At 41.5% G+C, this 19,447-nt stretch overlaps 1 protein-coding gene across 1 annotated transcript in view; it reads left to right on the top strand.

Annotated features, from left to right (window-relative positions):
• Ranbp16 (Ran-binding protein 16) overlaps positions 1–18,170 on the top strand; it is a 33,541-nt gene extending 15,371 nt beyond the window's left edge. Inside the window, 13 exon segments of the mRNA XM_074108343.1 lie at positions 5–25; positions 575–741; positions 1,354–1,498; positions 2,442–2,592; positions 4,437–4,596; positions 5,321–5,511; positions 6,789–6,918; positions 7,808–7,889; positions 9,370–9,508; positions 11,002–11,079; positions 13,190–13,296; positions 14,108–14,322; positions 15,259–18,170. Of these exon segments, the coding sequence (XP_073964444.1) occupies positions 5–25; positions 575–741; positions 1,354–1,498; positions 2,442–2,592; positions 4,437–4,596; positions 5,321–5,511; positions 6,789–6,918; positions 7,808–7,889; positions 9,370–9,508; positions 11,002–11,079; positions 13,190–13,296; positions 14,108–14,322; positions 15,259–15,355 (1,683 nt within the window). The 3' untranslated portion in view covers positions 15,356–18,170.
• Positions 18,171–19,447: the final 1,277 nt, after the last annotated feature.

The following is a 19,447-nucleotide window of genomic DNA, read 5'->3' as shown; positions in this document are numbered from 1 at the left end:
CCTCACTGACTCGCAGCTGGCCAGGGTGAGCGGGACTGACAGTCTTTACCGGCCCGGAAAATGCCGACATGGAAATACCGACCCTGTTATTCGTGTACACCAGTGTTTTTCAATCTGTGGGTCCCTTCAGGGGGTCGCGGATGCTCCTTAAGGGGCTCGCAGTATCTTTAATATACTCTCACGGTTATTGTGTATGATTTGATTATTTAATAATAATTATGATTATCAACGTAAGATAATACAAATAACTGTAAGTGAAGTTAGCAGGGTGTCCCGTCCTGATAAAGTTTGAAAAACACTGGTGTACGTACACACATTGAAACCCATCGTACCGCGATGATCTATCCTGAACCGATAAATACCGACCAGATAATTACCAGTATGCCAATACCGACCCTGTTTTTCGTGTACAATCAAATGCAAAGATATCGACCCGGCCAATGTATACACGACTTTATTCACCTAACATTAAGGTCGAAGGTCGTGTATTTGCACTTGACTGTACCTTTACCGCCCTTCTAAATTCCATTTCACGCAATTCTACAGTGATGATTTCTGTTAATTCTCCCTCCAGGGTGGCTGCGAGAAACTGGAGCTCGCTATGATGTCATTCTTCGAGCAATTCCGCAAGATCTACGTCGGCGAACAAGTGCAGAAGAATAGCAAGGTGTACCGCCGTCTGTCCGAAGTGCTCGGACTCAGCGACGAGAGCAGGCTGCTGAGTGTGCTCATGAGGAAGATGTGAGTTACAAATACATACATACAGTTTGTATGTGTGCGCGACTGAGCGCGTGCGTGTGTCTTGTTACTCCTTTAAGAGTCTTAAATGATCTTAAATGACATATAATTAATGTAAAAGTAATAATTTATTGTAATTTATATATTTTTATCCTTTTATTCTGATTCTGATTCTGTGAGCAGTAGCAACAAGATGGCTGCTTGCAGGAATAATCTTGGTCTTGGAAGCTAATTTCTTACGCTCATTTAGTATCGTGGCCGTGGTACAAATAATAGAAATTGGAGTGAATGAAAAAAAATATAACAGTGTTTTTTTCCGAAATTGAAGAGGTTTTTTTTTCTTCCAGCTATATAGCTCAACATTTTCAGCTTTATCGCTATATGTCACGTGACAGGCAGGGCAGGACGTGGCAGGGTTACTACGAAACTCGAAGTTCGTGTCGTGCGGTCCCTCTGACACTTATACTAATTAATACGAGAGCGAGAGGACGCACGACACGAACTTCGCGTTCCGAGCGATCCACTGAAAGAAAAAAAGAAAAAATGTATTTGCCAAAATTCGATCGAAATAATATTTTGTTCCAAATAACCTTAACTCGTCTTTCGTGTTGACAGTATAACAAATCTGAAGTACTGGGGCGGCTCGGAGCAGATCATCGCGAAGACTCTGGGTCTGCTCAGCGACCTCAGCAGTGGCTACTCGTGCGTACGGAAACTGGTCAAGCTGGAAGAGGTCCAGTTCATGCTGACACATCACACGGTACGTCGCAGTCCGGTGCGGTTAGTGTACAGTCACCAGCATTAATGTCTGCCACAGCGGAGCAAAGAGATTTCATACAACCTTGCAGGCCGCTGGCCGGCAATGCGACCGTCTTTTGTTTCAACGCGCGCTCTGCGACACGCACGCGGCCCACGCCCGGCAACACCGCCCGCAGCCGCCCGCCAGCAGCAGCCACACAACAGACTTCATTTCTTGTTTTTTTTTTTTTCATGTAATGTTTGAGAAAGCAATCATAAAACCCATTTGGACCTATGGTATACAACTCTGGGGAAGCGCCAGCAACTCAAACCTTGAAATACTGCAAAGGTTCCAAAATAATGTCCTAAGAACAATAAGTAAGGCACCATGGTTCTTGCGAAACTCGGAGATACACGAATATTTAAACACACCAACCGTGAAAGAAGAAGTCGTCAAGTACTGCAAGAGATACAAAGAGAGACTACAAACACACATAAACGAGCTTGCCAGGGACCTGTTGAGCGGCAAAGATGAAGTGACAAGGCTAAAACGCTGGCAAATACTCAAGCTAGACGAGAGAGAATGAGGTCTACTCTTCAAGAAAGAGGAGTGTGCTCGATGGAGTACCCCTCTTAAAAGTTAATTGAACTCACACATTATCTGATTATGGCTGTAGCATAGCTGATTGCAGATTTGAGAAAAAAAAAAATGTTTGAGAAAAGCACTATACAAGCCTCGGCCGGAACCTGGGGTTGCCGGCCTCGCATCCCTATCCTGCTTCGTCTATATCTGCTTGGCCGGCAACCCGCTACTTCCCGGCCTCTACAGTAATGTACTATTCCAGCTTTTTGCCGAGCACCCGTCTGAGATTATTGTCAATAATAAAATTGTTGACGAGATTAACTAGAGCATTCCCTAGAATGATGGTTTAAAAAAAAGTTAAAATTGTTATTTTCTGTTGCAGGCGGAGCACTTTCCATTCCTCGGCATAACCGGCGTGGGCACCACGGAGATGCGATGTCGGACCATGCTGTACACGGCCCTGGGGCGGCTTCTGATGGTGGAGCTAGGGGAGGACGAGGAGAGGTTCCACGCGTTCATGATGCCGCTCACAGGTACGAGTAGATGGAAGACAAACTGAACCCGTAACAATACGGATGACGACTCGGTTCTTCTCTTTTAAAATATGGCTTTTCTGTCCTAATAAATAGGTCAATTTCGCCAGTGTCAAGTTAAACTCTCTTTGAGAGGCACGTTGTACGGTGATTGTAGTTTTTGCAACTTGATAGTAAAATTCCAGAAACCACGTGAAGACCACTTGCGCATTAAAAAAAGTTAGACACGAGAGCAATATAGGATTTTGGGATCACTTTCACTGTTAAGGTTGTCACCGCATAAAACACTATCAAAATTATACTTCAACTAGCCAAAGAAACAGAAATAGCAAAACTAGATATTGTCTACATCCGCCATCTTCGAATGCTACAAATCGAATCGACGACTCGGTTAAAAATATTGTGACAATGTGTAACTCCCAACTACCCTCTGGAAACGAACGGCGATGATTTTCGCTCGACCGCCTCGGGGCGTTAGTGCGCAGACTGGAGACGATCGATCACGACGCGCGCGCGCCGCCTCTTGCGTTTGAAGGGGAGTGACCGACATTGAAGATAATCGGGTGTTGTGAATGTCTGCCGATTGCCTAAGCCACTACGCAATCCCGAGCCCCGCGAGTTCCGGCTCCAGCTTCAAAAAACTATTATTTGTTTATCAAGCCGTGAGGACCCTACCTTATCCTTTCACATTGTCACAATATATCATTCTATTAACTCCGACAGTTAGATTATGGAAAAATATGGGACACGTATCGTCACTACTTTGAAAAAATCTCGTATCTCAAATCACTACGTCAACAAAATTGACCTTTGAAATAATGTTCGTAAAGTTCAATTAGAAAAGTATCAATTTTGAGATACGAGCTTTTTTCAAAGTAGTGACGGTATTCTTCGGTTTATCGAATTATTAAAAATCGGCAAAGGTATAGATCAAACTTCCGGAGTGGGGGCTTGTGACGTCACCATTAGGTAAAAATCGTACCATATAGTGACTTCACACGAAACTTCTAAGCACTGTATCCTCGTCATTTTTTGTTTCTCATACAAAATAAAAAATACGTGTACAATATTTTTTAAATATCTAACTGACGGACTAAACAGTTTTTTTAGTCGTCTAGCCTATTCCACGATCCAGCAATCTATCTATCAAAATTTATAGAAATAGAAACATTTATTCGCTATTCGCAAAAATTGCAAAACATTTCATTACATACGTGTAGACAATTTAAGAGAGAAATAAAAAAAACACCCAGATCTATTAACCGTTTTAGCTTACTGTGACAAACTTTCGCATTGTAACAACTTAACTCGACCACAATTAAAGTCTTCAATCAATTTAAATCTTTACAAACACACACACACACATACACAAACATGACGCCTGTATTCCCAAATGGGGTAGGCAGAGCACACGAAACGTTACCGCTTCGGAGCCACTTTTAGCAATTTTAGGTTTTAAGTTTGACAAAAACGGTACAATAGTGACAGGTTGCTAGCCTGTCGCCTACGGTATACCTTAACCTATATATTTTGTCGCCTCTTACGACATCCAAGGAAGAAATGGAGAGGTGTAATTCTAACCCAACACCACACGGGAAACAGGTCCCGTCTTATTATTTTCCCTCAACCCACTGACACTGATAGCTGTCACATTTAAAGCATTATATAAAAAAAAACTATCTTACTAACATTTACGTTTGTAATTAGTTTCAATATATAGCTAATAGTGACTATCTTAATGCTTACAGTAGAATTATAAGCTATCCATTAGGACATTTAACGAATCTCCGCTGTGCCAGTATAATAATATCTATAATCTGAGCTAATTTTTATAATGTCCACAGCGGCTTTCGAGAGCTTAGTGAGCCTCCTGGGCCCCCCAGAGAGTCCCCTGTTCGCGTCAGAAGACGCCAAGAAGACCCTGATAGGACTCGCGCGCGATCTGCGCGGCCTGGCGTTCGCCTTCAACACCAAGACCACATACATGATGCTGTTCGATTGGATGTGAGTACCGAGAGACTCTAGTATAGTCTAGTGAGCCTCCTGGCCCCTAGAGAGACCCCTGTTCGCGTCAGAAGACGCCAAGACCCTGATAGGACTCTCGGGCGATCAAAACCAAGACCACATTTACATAATAAAACCTAACAAGAGCATGTCGAGCCATCCTACCTTCATAATAGGTTCAAAAGTTAGGCAAAAAGGTTAGGTTAGGTTAGGTAAGTTAGGGGGTTAGGTTAGGGGAGGCATGCATATTTTTGAATTTTCTAAACGATTATTTTTATTTATGAAACTGTTGATTTTATCGAAAAATAGTATTTGAAGACCTGCTACCATTTTGACAAGACCTATCCAACTACACCCACACAGCAGGGGAGTGGGAAAAAGAGCAAAATCACATTTTGCTCATTGATTTTTAATAGCAAAACTTAGCTCAATATTTTGACACCAGTCCTTCCAGTTCTTGGCGACGTATTAAAGAGTGGCACCATAAGTAAAAACAGTCAACGAAAAAGTGAGCACATCCCATCAGTTCCCATCATCGGGTCTAGCTTAGTATCTCGGGCAGAAAAAAGATCATATAAGTGTCATATATCATATAATCTGCTTTGAAATGTACATGGTCAGGGAAACTTAGAAATGTGGTCAGGTAAGTCAGGGAAAAGTCTGGGATTTTTTTTAGGATTTGTAGTGGACACCCTGTAACCAATAGTTATCTGTTTATTCCCAGCTACCCGGTATACATGAAGGTCCTCCTCCGCGGCATCGAGGTGTGGTTCTCTGAGCCGGCGCTGACCACGCCCGTGCTGAAGGTCACGGCGGAGCTCGCGCAGAACAGGAACCAGCGGCTGCACTTCGACGTCAGCTCGCCCAACGGCATCCTGCTGTTCCGGGAGCTGGCCAACGTCATCTGCGGCTACGGTGAGCGTCCTTGTCTGACACGCGGCGCGGCGCGAGACAGCTGCTCACAGTTATGTTATGTACATCCACATCTTCATATCCGAACTCGCTCAGTTCCGCGTCCAGTGGCCCATTTCACAAAGCCACAAGTTACAATTTACAAGCAGTAGTCTCTTTTCAATGCATACTATTAAACAAGGACTACCGCTTGTAAATTGCGGCCATCTTTGTGGGTGCATGCGGCCAATCTGCCCGGCCCAGTCTTATTTAAGCTCGATCCAGATTCGATCAGTTTTTTTAACCCCCAGTATGCTGCGCTCCATAGCACGTTGGCAAATCTTGATCTTGGATTTCTTGTTTCCAGTCGAAAGGCCATGTTTGCGCACCGTAGGTCAGGACAGGCAATATACACATGTCGCCGAGTTTGCGCTTCAATGTCACAAATTAAACTAAAACATCAGAATCTCGCCGCCCATCCAACTCGGATGGGCAGCGTTTGGGAAACTTCGTGATATCTTCTCGTCCAATATTCCGCAGTGCCTGGAGACGAGTCTTCGACCAGTGTGTGTTGCCAGTGATGACTTACAGCGCTGGGACGTGGTCCTTGACTTTTGGCCTTTTAGAGAGGCTCAGAGTCACGCAACGAGCTATGAGAGAGCTATGCTTGGAGTTTCTTTGCGCGATAGAATCCGCAAATTCGTCGAAGAACTAAAGTCACCGACATAGCTGGAAAAATATGCAAGTTGAAGTGGCAATGGGCGGGCCACATCGCTCGAAGAACAGATAAGCGTGGCGACCATGAACCGGAAGACGAAGCGTTGGCAGGCCTCCCACCAGGTGGACTGACGACATCGTGAGAGTTGCGGGAAACCGGTGTATGCAAGTGGCGAGTTGTCGTTCATTGTGGCGTTCTAAGGGGGAGGCCTTTGTTCAGCAGTGGACGTCTTCCGGCTGATGATGATGATGATGATGGTGATCAGAATCTTAAAATCGAGATTCAAATTGAAGTCAAAATTAAAATGAAATGATGTTTAATAAATATCACGGGACAATTCACACCAATTGACCTAGTCCCAAAGTAAGCTTAGCAAAGCTTGTGTTATGGGTATTAAGCAACGGATAAATATAATTATATAGATAGATACATACTTAAATACATAGTAAACACCCAAGACCCGAGAACAAACATTCGTATTTTTCACACAAATATCTGCCCCGACACGGGAATCGAACCCGGGACCTCAAGCTTCGTAGTCAGGTTCTCTAACCACTAGGCCATCTGGTCGTCTTTGTTGCAGGCAGCAGAATACTGACGATAGACGTCAGCAAGAAACAGATGTACGCCATGAAGCTGAAAGGCATATCGCTGTGCTTCTGCATACTGAAGGCAGCGCTATGCGGGAACTACGCTAACTTCGGCGTCTTCAGGTACTGTCGGGGTTCTTGTTATTGCTCGCGTATGCCATAAATTGCACCACCTGTTGAAATCTGTTCCTTAGGTCTACGGGGCCGTCCATAAAGTACGTCACACCAATTTTGACCATTTTCAGCAACAAAAATCAAGTTAGTTGTATGGCAGACACCTAAATATTTATTTTATTTTAATTATTTATCGAGCATACAAACCGAGACATGGATGCGCAGAAAAACCAGAAGAAGAGACCAGCATTGGGAATCGAACCCAGGTCCTTAGCAATCCGTGCTGCGTGCTATAACCCCTACACCACTGCTGGACAGGAATCTAGACACGACTTTTTCCTATGCATACGTATCTCAGGTTGCTTATTTCAACTATGTTACTTAAGCAGCAGCACTAGCGACATCTATGTTTCGTCGACAGACGTCACATTCTTTCGGAACCAACCGCTCACCCAGACAAGAGATGTCGCTACTAAGCAATCAAATTATGATTGGTTTTTGGAGTCTTTTTGTATTGGTTTTTGTATTATATTATTTGTATTTTTGTGTTAATTATTTATTTTTAAAGTGAGTATACAACTAAAGATTCTGTGAATATTTCAAGCGGGTAACTGTTGCCATTATTAATATCGAGCAAAAAACGGCAAAAAAATCACGTTTGTTGTATGGGAGCCACCCTTAAATATTTATTTTATTCTGCTTTTAATATCTTTTGTTATAGCGGCCACAGTAATACATAATCTGTTTAAATTTAAAGTGTCTTACTATTACGGCTCAATAGATAGAGCCCTGTGACAGACGGACAGGCAGACAGACAGCGGAGTCTCTGTAGCAGGGTTCCGTTGGCACCCTTTGGGTATGGTACCCTTAAAATGGTAACAAAACTTGTTGTCTACAGGCTCTACGGCGACGACTCTCTGGACAACGCGCTCAACATGTTCGTGAAGCTGCTGCTCAGTATACCGCAGAGCGACTTACTAGTGAGTGCCCGTGCCCGACCACAGCCATAATAGAGGTGGACATTATTTTTCATCACACTTGCTCGTAAACAGTGTCATAACATGCAGGCTACCTTGGTTGCAACCCTCCAAATAAAACCCTCGACCTTAATGTGCTTGTCATGAAGCCCGTGGTCGGTAAATGATTCATTTCGCGTACTAATGTTCTTGTCATGAAGCCCAAGGTCGGTAAATGAGTCAATGTGCGTACTTGTACTGCTGCGCCGTGCCGCGTGCCCGTGCGCGTGCGCGCGCTACTGCTGCAGGACTACATGGACCACATGCACACGCACGTTGCGGCGCATGCCGAGGAGGGGAGGGAGGGCGGCGCTACCAAGAGCACAGCCTGAGGTATCGCCAATATTTGGAACTAAAGTTTTTCTTTTACAAATGTAAAATTTTACTCGCAAATGGTGATGAAAAACAATGTATGTCGCACGGGCGGTACTAGAATTACGAACATCGACTCATTAAAGCCCTCAGTCTTCGACTTCGGGCTTCTAATAGACTCTCGTTCGTAATTCCTTATTTACCGCCCTTAAGACACAATGTACTATAACGTCACCGCTTACAGTAACCAGTGACGTGACGAGTCACCGAATCACTGGTTTCACGTCAAGCGACAAAGTGGTGATTTTTGTAACGAGCTTCTTTTGTGGTGATGCGAGTTTCGTTTCAACGTCATAGACGTCACGAACGGAATGAAACGAATGGCATGGTTGTTTCACGTTTCACTCAAGCGACAAGTGGTGATTTTTGTAACGAGCTATTTTGTTTGTGGTGATGCGATTTTCGTTGCAACGTTATAGACGTAACGAACGGAACGAATGGCATGGAATGGAGTAAAAATTATAGCCGCTTACTCTTACCGCTGTAAGAGTTTGGTTGGCGCCTTATATGAATTTAAATATTATTTGTATTGCAGTAAGGTATAAATTAGGTTGATGGAAAAATCCTACTATATTAATTAATAAATATTATAAACTATCAGTTACAGTTACAGAACTTAAAGTTTAAATTACCCATCATGAAGTAATTGATATGACTACAGCCAAAAATCACGCTTGTGATAAATAACGTCATAGCTCAATAGCTTATTACTAATTACGTTAAATACTCAGTTACAGTGAAACAGTGAGTTACAGAAAGAAACTGGTTACTAAAATCACTGGTTTTAGTAACCAGTGACGTGATTCTTGTCACCAGTTTCGTTTCGGTTCGCTCAAATCACGTAACGACCCATGCCTAACCATTAATAAGAGGAAATAGTAGCGTACACTTACTTATACTCTGTTTATTAAACCGAGATACTAAAATGACGTTTTATGTGTTACCTGTTATGTTATGTGTTACCTCATAAATAGTGATGTGCCACAACCGGTAATAAAAATATAGAAGAATTGCTCGTTTAAAAGTATAATAATATGTTGTAAACGTTTTTGTTTTACGTCTGCCCCCGTAGGATTACCCAAAGCTGTCCCAGACGTACTACGTGCTGCTGGAACGGCTGGCACAAGACCACATGACGTTCCTGGCGTCGCTGCAGCCCGAAGCCACGCTCTACATACTGTCGTCCATATCGGAGGGGCTTACGGCGCTGGGTGAGTGTCTGCCAGCCGACCAGCTGCCTTGTCTCGGCCAAGATCGTGTGGGAACATCCTGAGAGGGGGGTGGGAGCTCCAAAAGTGAGACATGTGTAAGCTGGAGACAATGGGTTCAGTGGGCGAGTGAGTCTTTACCGGCCCGGACAATACCGACATGGAAAAACCGACCTTGAATTTCGTGTACACGCACATTTGAAGCCTGTCACTAAATATAAGCTTGGTATGCATCGTACCGTGATGATCAATTTGGACCTGATAAATACTGTTTTTCGTTAACTTACATCGAAGATTGATAAATCTAGTAGAGAATAACTTAATTTGGTCCTGGTATTGTGGTCGCAATTGTACCTAATACAAACGGAATGGGAAAAACAAGTCCGTAATTATTGGCTTCCGATTATCATACCGGTATTTATCAGGTCCGCTACAATCACCAGCACCAATGTCTGACACAACAAGCGTGCATAAATATCTGATACGACTTTATTTCTGGCGCCGGTAGGACGTGTTACATATTTTTGTACGCTCCGCTGTGGCAGACATTAAGGGGCTACCCGAGGTTTTCATTGATTTTTGACAAGTTTTGAATCGTATCTCCTACTTTTGCACTACAAATAGAATTATAAGTCAAACGGCTATCGGTTCTCCAATCTTTTATCTCCATTTTTGTCTACCGGATTTTTAAACATTGTCTGAAAAAACACTTATTTTGTATCTCTATTGACGTGAAAGATCTAATATATACGAAATCTACTTATTTGGGTTCGTCTTTGACGTCTCTAAAAACTGGTCGAGGGTTTTCATTTGAAACTAATTGACACAAAAGTTATGGCCAGAAAACCAGTTTTTTTGGCCTAAAATTGTTTAACTTTGATACCAAATATCTCGAAAACAATGAATTTTGAAGTAAATATGGGGTACTATATTGCTTAAAGCCGTTATTGTTAATATAATAAGCTTCAAAAATCATTAGAAAACTAAGGGATTCAGATCGAAGGTCATTGGGGCATGGGATCCCCTTAATGCAGGTGAGTGTACCATGCTGGGTTGATGTTGCATGACCGGAATTTACCGCGCTGTTATTTCGAAGCCGTTTGGGCTTCCAAATATCAGGTCGGTATTTTACCGCCGGCAAAGTCAGGTAGTAAGTTAGTAAGGTAGTAAGTAGTAAGTTTGGTAGTTTTTGCGTTTGTAATAACAGCGGGATTTTGACATTTACTCATTTATTCTCCTTTTACGCAATCAGTTCTTCGTGTAGCCGTGTGTGTAATCAATCCCTGATGCTGAGTGAGAATGGGTGGATTGAGTGAAAAAAAGAGAAGTCATTAGATCAGTGAATTATTGTTGCCGGAAAGGGCTGGCTTTGGTGCATATTCATAGTTAGCCTAGGGCGGTTAGAACCCTAAATCAGGCACTGTGTGTAATCATTCACTTCAACTCTCGTGGCACTACCTATACGGTACATGATGGCGATGATTCGTCTGTTGCAGACACGAGCGTATGCACGGGCTGCTGTGCAACACTGGACCACATAGTCACGTACCTGTTCAAACAGCTATTACAGAAAAGTAAGTTTTTTTTACCCTTTTATTGCATAGCTGCTGAATGAGGGCTAAAAGACAGGCGAAATATAGCAAGATGGCGTTAGTATCGTGCAGTTTGAAACCTCACGATACGAGGCTTACTAAGGTATTTTTTTATATTTATTAAAGCCAGATCAGAAATATATGACTACTCGCCATGTTGCGGAATTTCATTGGAACTAATTTCTTACACTGGCAATAATTTTAATGATTGTCAGTGTCACTGTGGCGGTTTCTTTGAACAATAACAAAAATGCCCAAAACGATTCGTAGTCAACAACGGATCATTGTAAATAATGTATACAATAACCTACTGGAAAAAAAACGCCTGGGGAATGAAATTATTTGACTACAAAACCTCTCCAAATTAACATCAGAGCTAACAGATAAACGTTGTAGATAAGTCAAGATGTAATTGTTCCGACTATACTGAACTATTGCCATATTAATAAGAACGATAGCGCCCTCTTGACAATAGTCATATATTTTTGGTTTGCCTTTAGATGACCTGCTCTCATATCTCCATTTAAACCCGGATTTTTAATCTCATGGAAAAAATGTAAACAAAGGTGTTGCCGTTATCAAAAAACATTTGTAGAATTTAAGATATTTTATTCTTTCCACATTTGCCAGAAATGGACTTCCCATTAAAAAACTGTATTTCTTAATCAAGATAAAATATTTTTAATTAACGGATGAAAACTTTACTTTGGCATTTACTACGCTTTGATATATTAATTTACAAAGAGAGTGCTGTTTTCGTATGCATAATTTATTTATTGTCCTGGTATTACACCCGGGTTTTTAAGCTGTGGGCCGCTTGACGCGAGACGTCACTCAATGCACTAACATTCGAGACTGAATTCGTAATCGTTTTCCAGTGACTCTTGTTCTGTTATTTTTTTTACTGTCGACATTGTTGTTATATTTTAATTGTAGTTAAGTGGTTCATTGTTACGTTTTCCGTTGTTTTTCGTTCATTTTTGTATGAAAGGATGGACTCCGGTCCGAGTACTTCTCGGTCAAAAGACGACTTGTAAGTTGTCTCCCATAAAAACGGCTCTTTTATCGAAAATAGAAAAAAAACATGGCAACAACAGAACTTTATATAATATTTCTAGCGGGCCCATACCTTGAAATCCCCTGAAATGTCACCTTGACTATGACGAAACTTTGTTTTCATTTTTTCCGTGGGATTAAAAATCCCGGTTTATGTTTGTCCTACTACTTACGGAACAGCCTGTGTATAATGTGTTTCTTGTTTTCAGCATGGCCATGCTCAGATGTCTCTGTCTTATTTACGTCGTTAGAAGAGAATGGCATGTTTCTCTCAAATAGTTTCGACGAAAGTGTACAAGCGCGGGGCAAGCCCAGCAAGCGCATTCCGGTTATTCGCCATCTAGCGTCACAATTGCAGAACACTACAAAAGCCTCATAGCTGTTGATCAACCCCTACAAGCTATATTTAATACTAAAAAACAGCAATAGATGGCACTACCATTAACGTTTGTGAATTATAAAATCTGAACAAGCCGAATTAAGTAGAAATATTGAGATTAAAATAAAGACTAGCATATTTTATAAACACAACTTCACATCAACCTTAATTCAACTCCTTAATTTCAAGATAAGAAACACCATAAAAATAATAAATTGAGAATACGAAAATAAAGGCTACATGTGGCTGCATTTTCAGCTATGAGGCTTTCGTAGTGTTTTGCAGTTGTGACGCTAGATGGCGAATAACCGGAATGCGCTTGCTGGGCTTGCCCCGCGCTTGTACACTTTCGTCGAAACTATTTGAGAGAAACATGCCATTCTCTTCTAACGACCTAAATACGACAGAGACATCATGCGTATCTCTAGTCGTCTAGGCTCAGTTGGTGAGCTTGTTGGTTGTTGTCAGTGTACTGTACCGTATCCTTAGTGTCTCACTAGATGGCAATACGTATCGTGTTATTTGTGTTCTCACTGGTGCCATCTATTAGAAAATCGAAGGAAAGAAAAATAGCCAGTTGAATAGCCAGTATTAGGGTGATACCATTTGCTTGTACTAGGTGGTGTCTCTGTTATATTATCTATTTTGTATTTGCAGCAAGCAACAAAGTGACGCACGTGCGGCAGCCGCCGCCGGAGATAAGCAACATGTTCATACAGGTGCTGCAACAGCGGCCCGAGATAATGCAGCAGCTGCTCGCCACTGTGAGTGACACATTAAAGGCGCGGACACACGCAAAACGCTCGACGCTCGTTTCCAACGTCAAATCTGGTCACGTGACATATAGCGATGAAGCTGAAAATGTTGAGCTTTATCGCTAGAAAAAAAACCTCTTCAATTTCGGACGAAAAAAAAACACCACAATAACAATTTTTTCATTCATTCCAATTTCTTTAATTGGTAGCACTGCCACGACTGCTACTAAATGAGATTAAGCAATCAGCTTCCAAGACCAAGATCATTCCTGCAAGCAGCCATCTTGTCGCTGCTGCTCGACGCGGCGACTTGACGCTACTTTTTTGAGTCGCGGGAAATTCAAAATCACATTCAAAATTGGGTCACGTGACCAGATTTATCGCTGGAAACGAGCGACTGCATGTTGCCGCACCTTAACACTAAGCGACGCGGATCGCATAGCAAACATGCCAAGCATTACATAGCCAAGTGAATTAGCTCGTTGAAGTGGCAATCGGCAGGCCATATAGCACGGAGAACAGACGCTCGTTGGGGCCGAAAGGTTCTCGAGTGGAGACCGCGGATCGGCAAGCGCAGCGTAGGACGTGCATCAACGATGGAAGGATGACCTTAAAAATCGCGGGTTCACGGTGGATGCTTGCCGCTTCCAACCGAGGCAACTGGAGGCCTATGTCCAACAGTGGACGTCCTACGGCTGATATGATGATGACGATGATGATGACGCGCATCTCTGGAGGAAACGCAGCCTTATACCGGAAAATTGGCGGAGGATTAGTGTCAATGAATGCAACAAAACTTGTAAACTTTGTCTGCTTGCAGGTACTAAACGTGATAATGTTCGAGGACTGCTGCAACCAGTGGTCGATGTCGCGCCCACTGCTGGGCCTGATCCTGCTGAACGAGGAACAGTTCAGCCGCATCCGCGCTGAGATGATCGGCCAGCAGCCGCGCGACAAGCAGCCGCAGCTGGCGCAGTGGTTCAGCGCGCTCATGGCCGGCATCGAGCCCAATCTGCTCACTAAGAACCGCGACAAGTGAGTGACACACATCCGCGCTGAGATGACCGGCCAGCAGCCTCGCGACAATCAAACTGACGGAGTACAATTTTTTGTATGGGTCATAGAATAATTAGTTACCTTTTATACGCCACAGTCGGCAAAACGCGACAACTGCCGGTGAAATTACTGGCATTTGAGGTATCCCATCTTAGGTCTCTAGGTTGGCAACGCCATCTGCAATACCCCTGGTGTTGCAGATGTTTATGGGCGGTGGATCTCTTACCATCAGGAGACCCACTTTCTCGTTTGTTATGCAGTCGGATAAAAAAAATGAAAATCGTGCCATAGGCGCCTATGGAACGATTTCAGAACTTTTTTTTGTCGTCTGTTAGCGACCGTGGCGTTCAAAAGGTTAGGCTAAATTTACTATCCTAAAAAAAACGTTTTTATTGTACGAAATACTCTGTTTTGTCTTTCAGCCGGCGATGTTAGCTACACCGAAAAATACTAAACACTGGCACCACATTTCTTATTAATTGTTAGATAAGACATATAGTTTTTTGTTGTCACAAGGGAGCAAAATGGTGTATTTCCGGTGAGGGCGTACATTGAATCCAGAATATAGCGAAGGATTCTACAATCCTGAGCGTAATGAGGGATTCAAGTGTTAACGCCCAAGATGAAAATAATTTTGCTCCCGAGTGGCTCATACAACTTTTCACACCGAGCATTAAGAAACTTAAAAAAAAAACTAAATATTTTTAAAGAACAACCAGCATAGAAAATGGCGTGGCTTTACAATTATCAACTTACGAAAAATGGCATTTGCAATAAAACACTTAGAAAAGCCTTGAACAGAAAAGTTGCACTTTGCTCCCTCTCGTCAGGGAAGAAAAGTTACTTTTCTGAAGGAGAGGTGTGAAAAATAATTTTGTCACATTTTGACCCATCTATTTGTCTATCCCTTTACAGATTCACTCAAAACCTGTCGATGTTCCGTCGGGACATCAACGAGATGCTAAAAGGCTCCGTGGGCGGCGCTGCATGCAACGACATGATGACGTCTTAGACACACACACACACACACACGCGCGCGCTGCAAGTAACACGCCAGAGGTAAACTCAAACCTTATAGCGACCTTGTGATAGATATATTTTGTAGTCGGTTGAATACCTTGTCACTGTGAACCTAGACTATCGTTTTAGGCTGCGTGTCTACTTATGTGCAAGTTGCGGAAAGTTTCCAAAAAAGTTGGAAAAGTATTCGGAAATTTCTGGAAATTTTCAGAAATATAGGAAACTAGTGTTTACCCGCGGTTTCGCACACGTAAATCATTAGAGCCAGCAGCCGAATTGAAATTTCGGGATTTTTAAAAATTCCCATGGGACTTCCCGGAAATTAAATCGTGGTTTTCATTGACGTTACATTAAAAGCAATCATGTCTTGTTTCGAGTTTTATATCCCTATCCCGTGGGAATATCGGAATAAAGAGTAGCGTATGTTTTATTCCAGATGTCCAGCTATCTACATACCAAATTTCATCCAAATCCGTCCAGCCGTTTCAGCGTGAAGGAGTAACAAACATACTCACTCACTCACAAACTTTCGCATTTTGATTATATAGTACTTAGTCTTTAAATTTGAGAAACGGAAGGTTTCAATCCTCATACAAAATTGTGAGAAGCTTTAGAAATGTTCCTATATGAAAAAATCCGCAATTTTGGAAAGTCTCCTTTGGCACATCAGTAGTTTCCACCAGAGATGTGCGAGGATGTGTTGCGAGGAATGTGTTTATCATTAACCAATAGAAGCGCTTCATTTATCTATCCTCGCTCAGCACAGCTCTAGTGGAAACAGCACATTCCTCGCAATTCTCGCACATCTTGGTGGCAACGCAGCGTTAGGATCAATCAACTTTATATTGTAGCTCGTTGCCATGGTAACAACTACCGAGTTAAAGGCTGACCAGGAATATAAAAACCTCGCCATATTACGGAAAACCCATAGAACTAATTTCTTGCACTGGTAACACTAAATTCGATTGTCATCTGTCTATTGCTGTCAAAGTTTTACGTTGTTTACGCGTGGTATGTTATAGTGTTATTTTGTGTTTTTATGCGTTTATATGCCGAAGATTGATCATACAAAAAGTCGGAGGGATTAGAAAATATCCCTTTAAATAACATCACAGACACCGCTGTCAATATGACTGGTAGGTATCGTATAGTAAGTGTAAAGAATGTTGCAATATAAAACGTAGAAGTGCTGCCCTCGCGTCAGGTTTTTTTATATTCCTGGTCAGCATTTACATATTGAAATTATGATTTTATGGGGTAAATCTCGGTTTGTTAATGTATTTTTTTGGTGTGAGATCACTACAGTACGGTCGGTGTCTTTAGGTATCTGTAGTAGGGTAAATGACGCAGACTGTGTTTAAAAATGATCTTTCTACTGCTAGGCCATGAATCCTAAGGGTTGATTAGAAAAAAATACTATAAATATATATATATATTTTAATGAGAACGCTACGTAGTCAAAATACCATAAACGGGACTTATGACGCTATTTTTACACGAGTAATATTTACCTCGACGTTTCGGCAACGTTACAGTTGCCGTGGTCACGAGTAGACTGAAGTGTGGGGTGTCAAGTCTGCCTAGCAGCGCGAGTTCTTCGAACTACCCGCACTTGATCATTAATAGTACCGGCACTCGTATCACGAACTACCCGCACCTGGTCACTTTTATTAGTCACCCTATCAAGTAAGTATCGTATAAGTCCCGTTTATGGTATTTTGACTATGAGTGAGAATCACGAAAGTTTGAAACGTTATAGAGTACGCTATGTACACCACCACAGAACTGAAAGTAAGATGAATATAAATGTCATGTCATATAGTAGTCCGCCGACAAACAAGAATATTCCTTCCTGCACCTATATCACGATTGAAATGAAATCTCTTGAAATTGGAGAGCAGAGTACCAAATTCAAAATTCAAATCAATCAATATAAAAAAAAAACAGTAAATAGGCCGCAATGGGCACTTTTACACGTCATTTTTAAACTACCAGCGCTTTCGGAAAGACCATCATTGCCAAGAAGAATGCGCCGCAAGTAACTTGGCAGAGAGTCGGTTACCGGTTGCCATATTCAGGGAATGTTTACCCTGTTAAGAAGAAGAAGTAAATCGCTTAGTCAATTTCTCCTTCCAACCATCGAATGTAATGCCGTCTCTGTTTGTTTTGTTCGAATAGACGGAGACGGCATCACATAATTTATCCGTCAAATAAAACTAATTAATGGATGGCAAAACAGCCCCTAAATGTCTCTGTAATCATACGCGCGGCCGTGGTTTTTTGTCGCGTGGCATTTTATATTCCTCCTATTAACAGATCTGTAGTGTCAATCGATTTTATTTGCTTGACAGGCAAACAATATAATTTTGTTATTATTTATTAGACACTAACCCCTATTTCACCACCCATTGATTAAATTTTACGTATAAATGTGATGCCGTCTCTGTTTGTTTGTTCGAAAAGACGGAGACGGCATCACATTTATCCGTCAGATAAAATTAATCAATGGGTGGTGAAACAGCTCCTAAATGTTATTACAACAGTTTTCAACAAGGTCAATTGTGCATTGCGTCGGGAATAGTTCATATTCGCGTAATTACCACTGGATGATATTTGAGAATTTTGCCAATTTTTACTCCAACCGTTTGACATAAAACAAATATGAAGTCAACACCATCCACTGTAAAACACGTGGTGTCGATACGCGGTATTTACTTATGGTGGATTTAAGCCTATTTGCACTATGCACGACGATTTATTTTTAATCTGTATTCAGACTAAATAGTTTTTAATTTTCAAACAATATTGAAGTGTCCATTTGTACGAAAAAAATGTACCTTAATTCAAAAGGTACTTCGTGGAACTATCTCATTTGCACGACACAACTAGATGTTTTTATTGAAGTGACTTTGTACTGTATTACCTTCAATTTAACTTAAGGACTTGGTGCAACTATCTCATTTGCACGACACAACTAGATGTTTTTAGACATTTGCTGTACTTACACATTTGAGGCAGAAACATTGTAATATACGCTGTATCAATCGAATTTATAAAAAGTGTAAACAAACCGATTTCATAAAAGTTCTTGTATAAACACCCATTGGATCGAATAAATAACACATTTGTACACAATTCGTGTCTTTTAGCTAGAGACGTCTAATCACTTTTTTCACCATAATTCACTTAATTTCATGAATGAAACATGTGTATATTCTATAGTAGCATAAGGCTCGCTTAGAGATGGTGGAAAATTTGACTTTAAAAAATCGATTAATGCTCGATTGAATAAGCGATCTTTATTTACTTACCTGAAAAATAAAAAATAACTGCTTTTATAATTGAATAAACAGGCTTTGGAATGATACCAATTAATTAAAAAATAATCGATTTACCGAACAGATTAATTATTTTGCAATAGGTTCTAGGTTTTCACATCAATAAATGTCTGTCATCGGGTTAATGGCGTCTTTGTTTACACTTTTCATAAATTTAGATTGAATTACAATATAGGATAAAATATGTATAGTTTTTTTAAACTCTCCGTGTCCGTCTGTAGAAATGTACGATGTGGTTGTCGCGATTGCTTGGAAATAAGAAGGGATAATAGGAATATTTTGTGTACAGATAATACCTAAGGACAATCTAATGAAATTTAGTGAAAAACTACGCAAAGGAACGTATTGTAGATGGTAGGTATATTTGGGAAAATTACTTTATTTATGTACAGGGATATTTTGCAGAAGAGCCATTCTGCGAAAGGGACGTTTATAAAATGGACCTTTTGTGTAAGCGACAAAGGGACATTCTGCTAATGGACATCAGGGACGCTAAACTTCCCGTTCGGAAAATGTCCTTTTCGAAAGTGACCCTTTCGCTAAATGTACAGTTAAGGGCTTCAACATCTATACAGCCATAGCGTAAATGGGCATTTCTATCTACTGTACCTGTACCCTGAGTTTATCTCTCCGATTTCAACAAAATTTGGGAGGTAGACCAGTCCATGATTCCGAGCTAGAAAAACAGGGTCTCCAGATGTGTCCCCAAAATATTGTATGGATGTGTCCGTTTTGTTACGATTTTT

Source organism: Choristoneura fumiferana, chromosome 26, assembly GCF_025370935.1.
Source record: "Choristoneura fumiferana chromosome 26, NRCan_CFum_1, whole genome shotgun sequence".
NCBI lineage: Eukaryota > Metazoa > Arthropoda > Insecta > Lepidoptera > Tortricidae > Choristoneura > Choristoneura fumiferana.
This window is presented reverse-complemented; position numbering and strand designations above follow the sequence as displayed.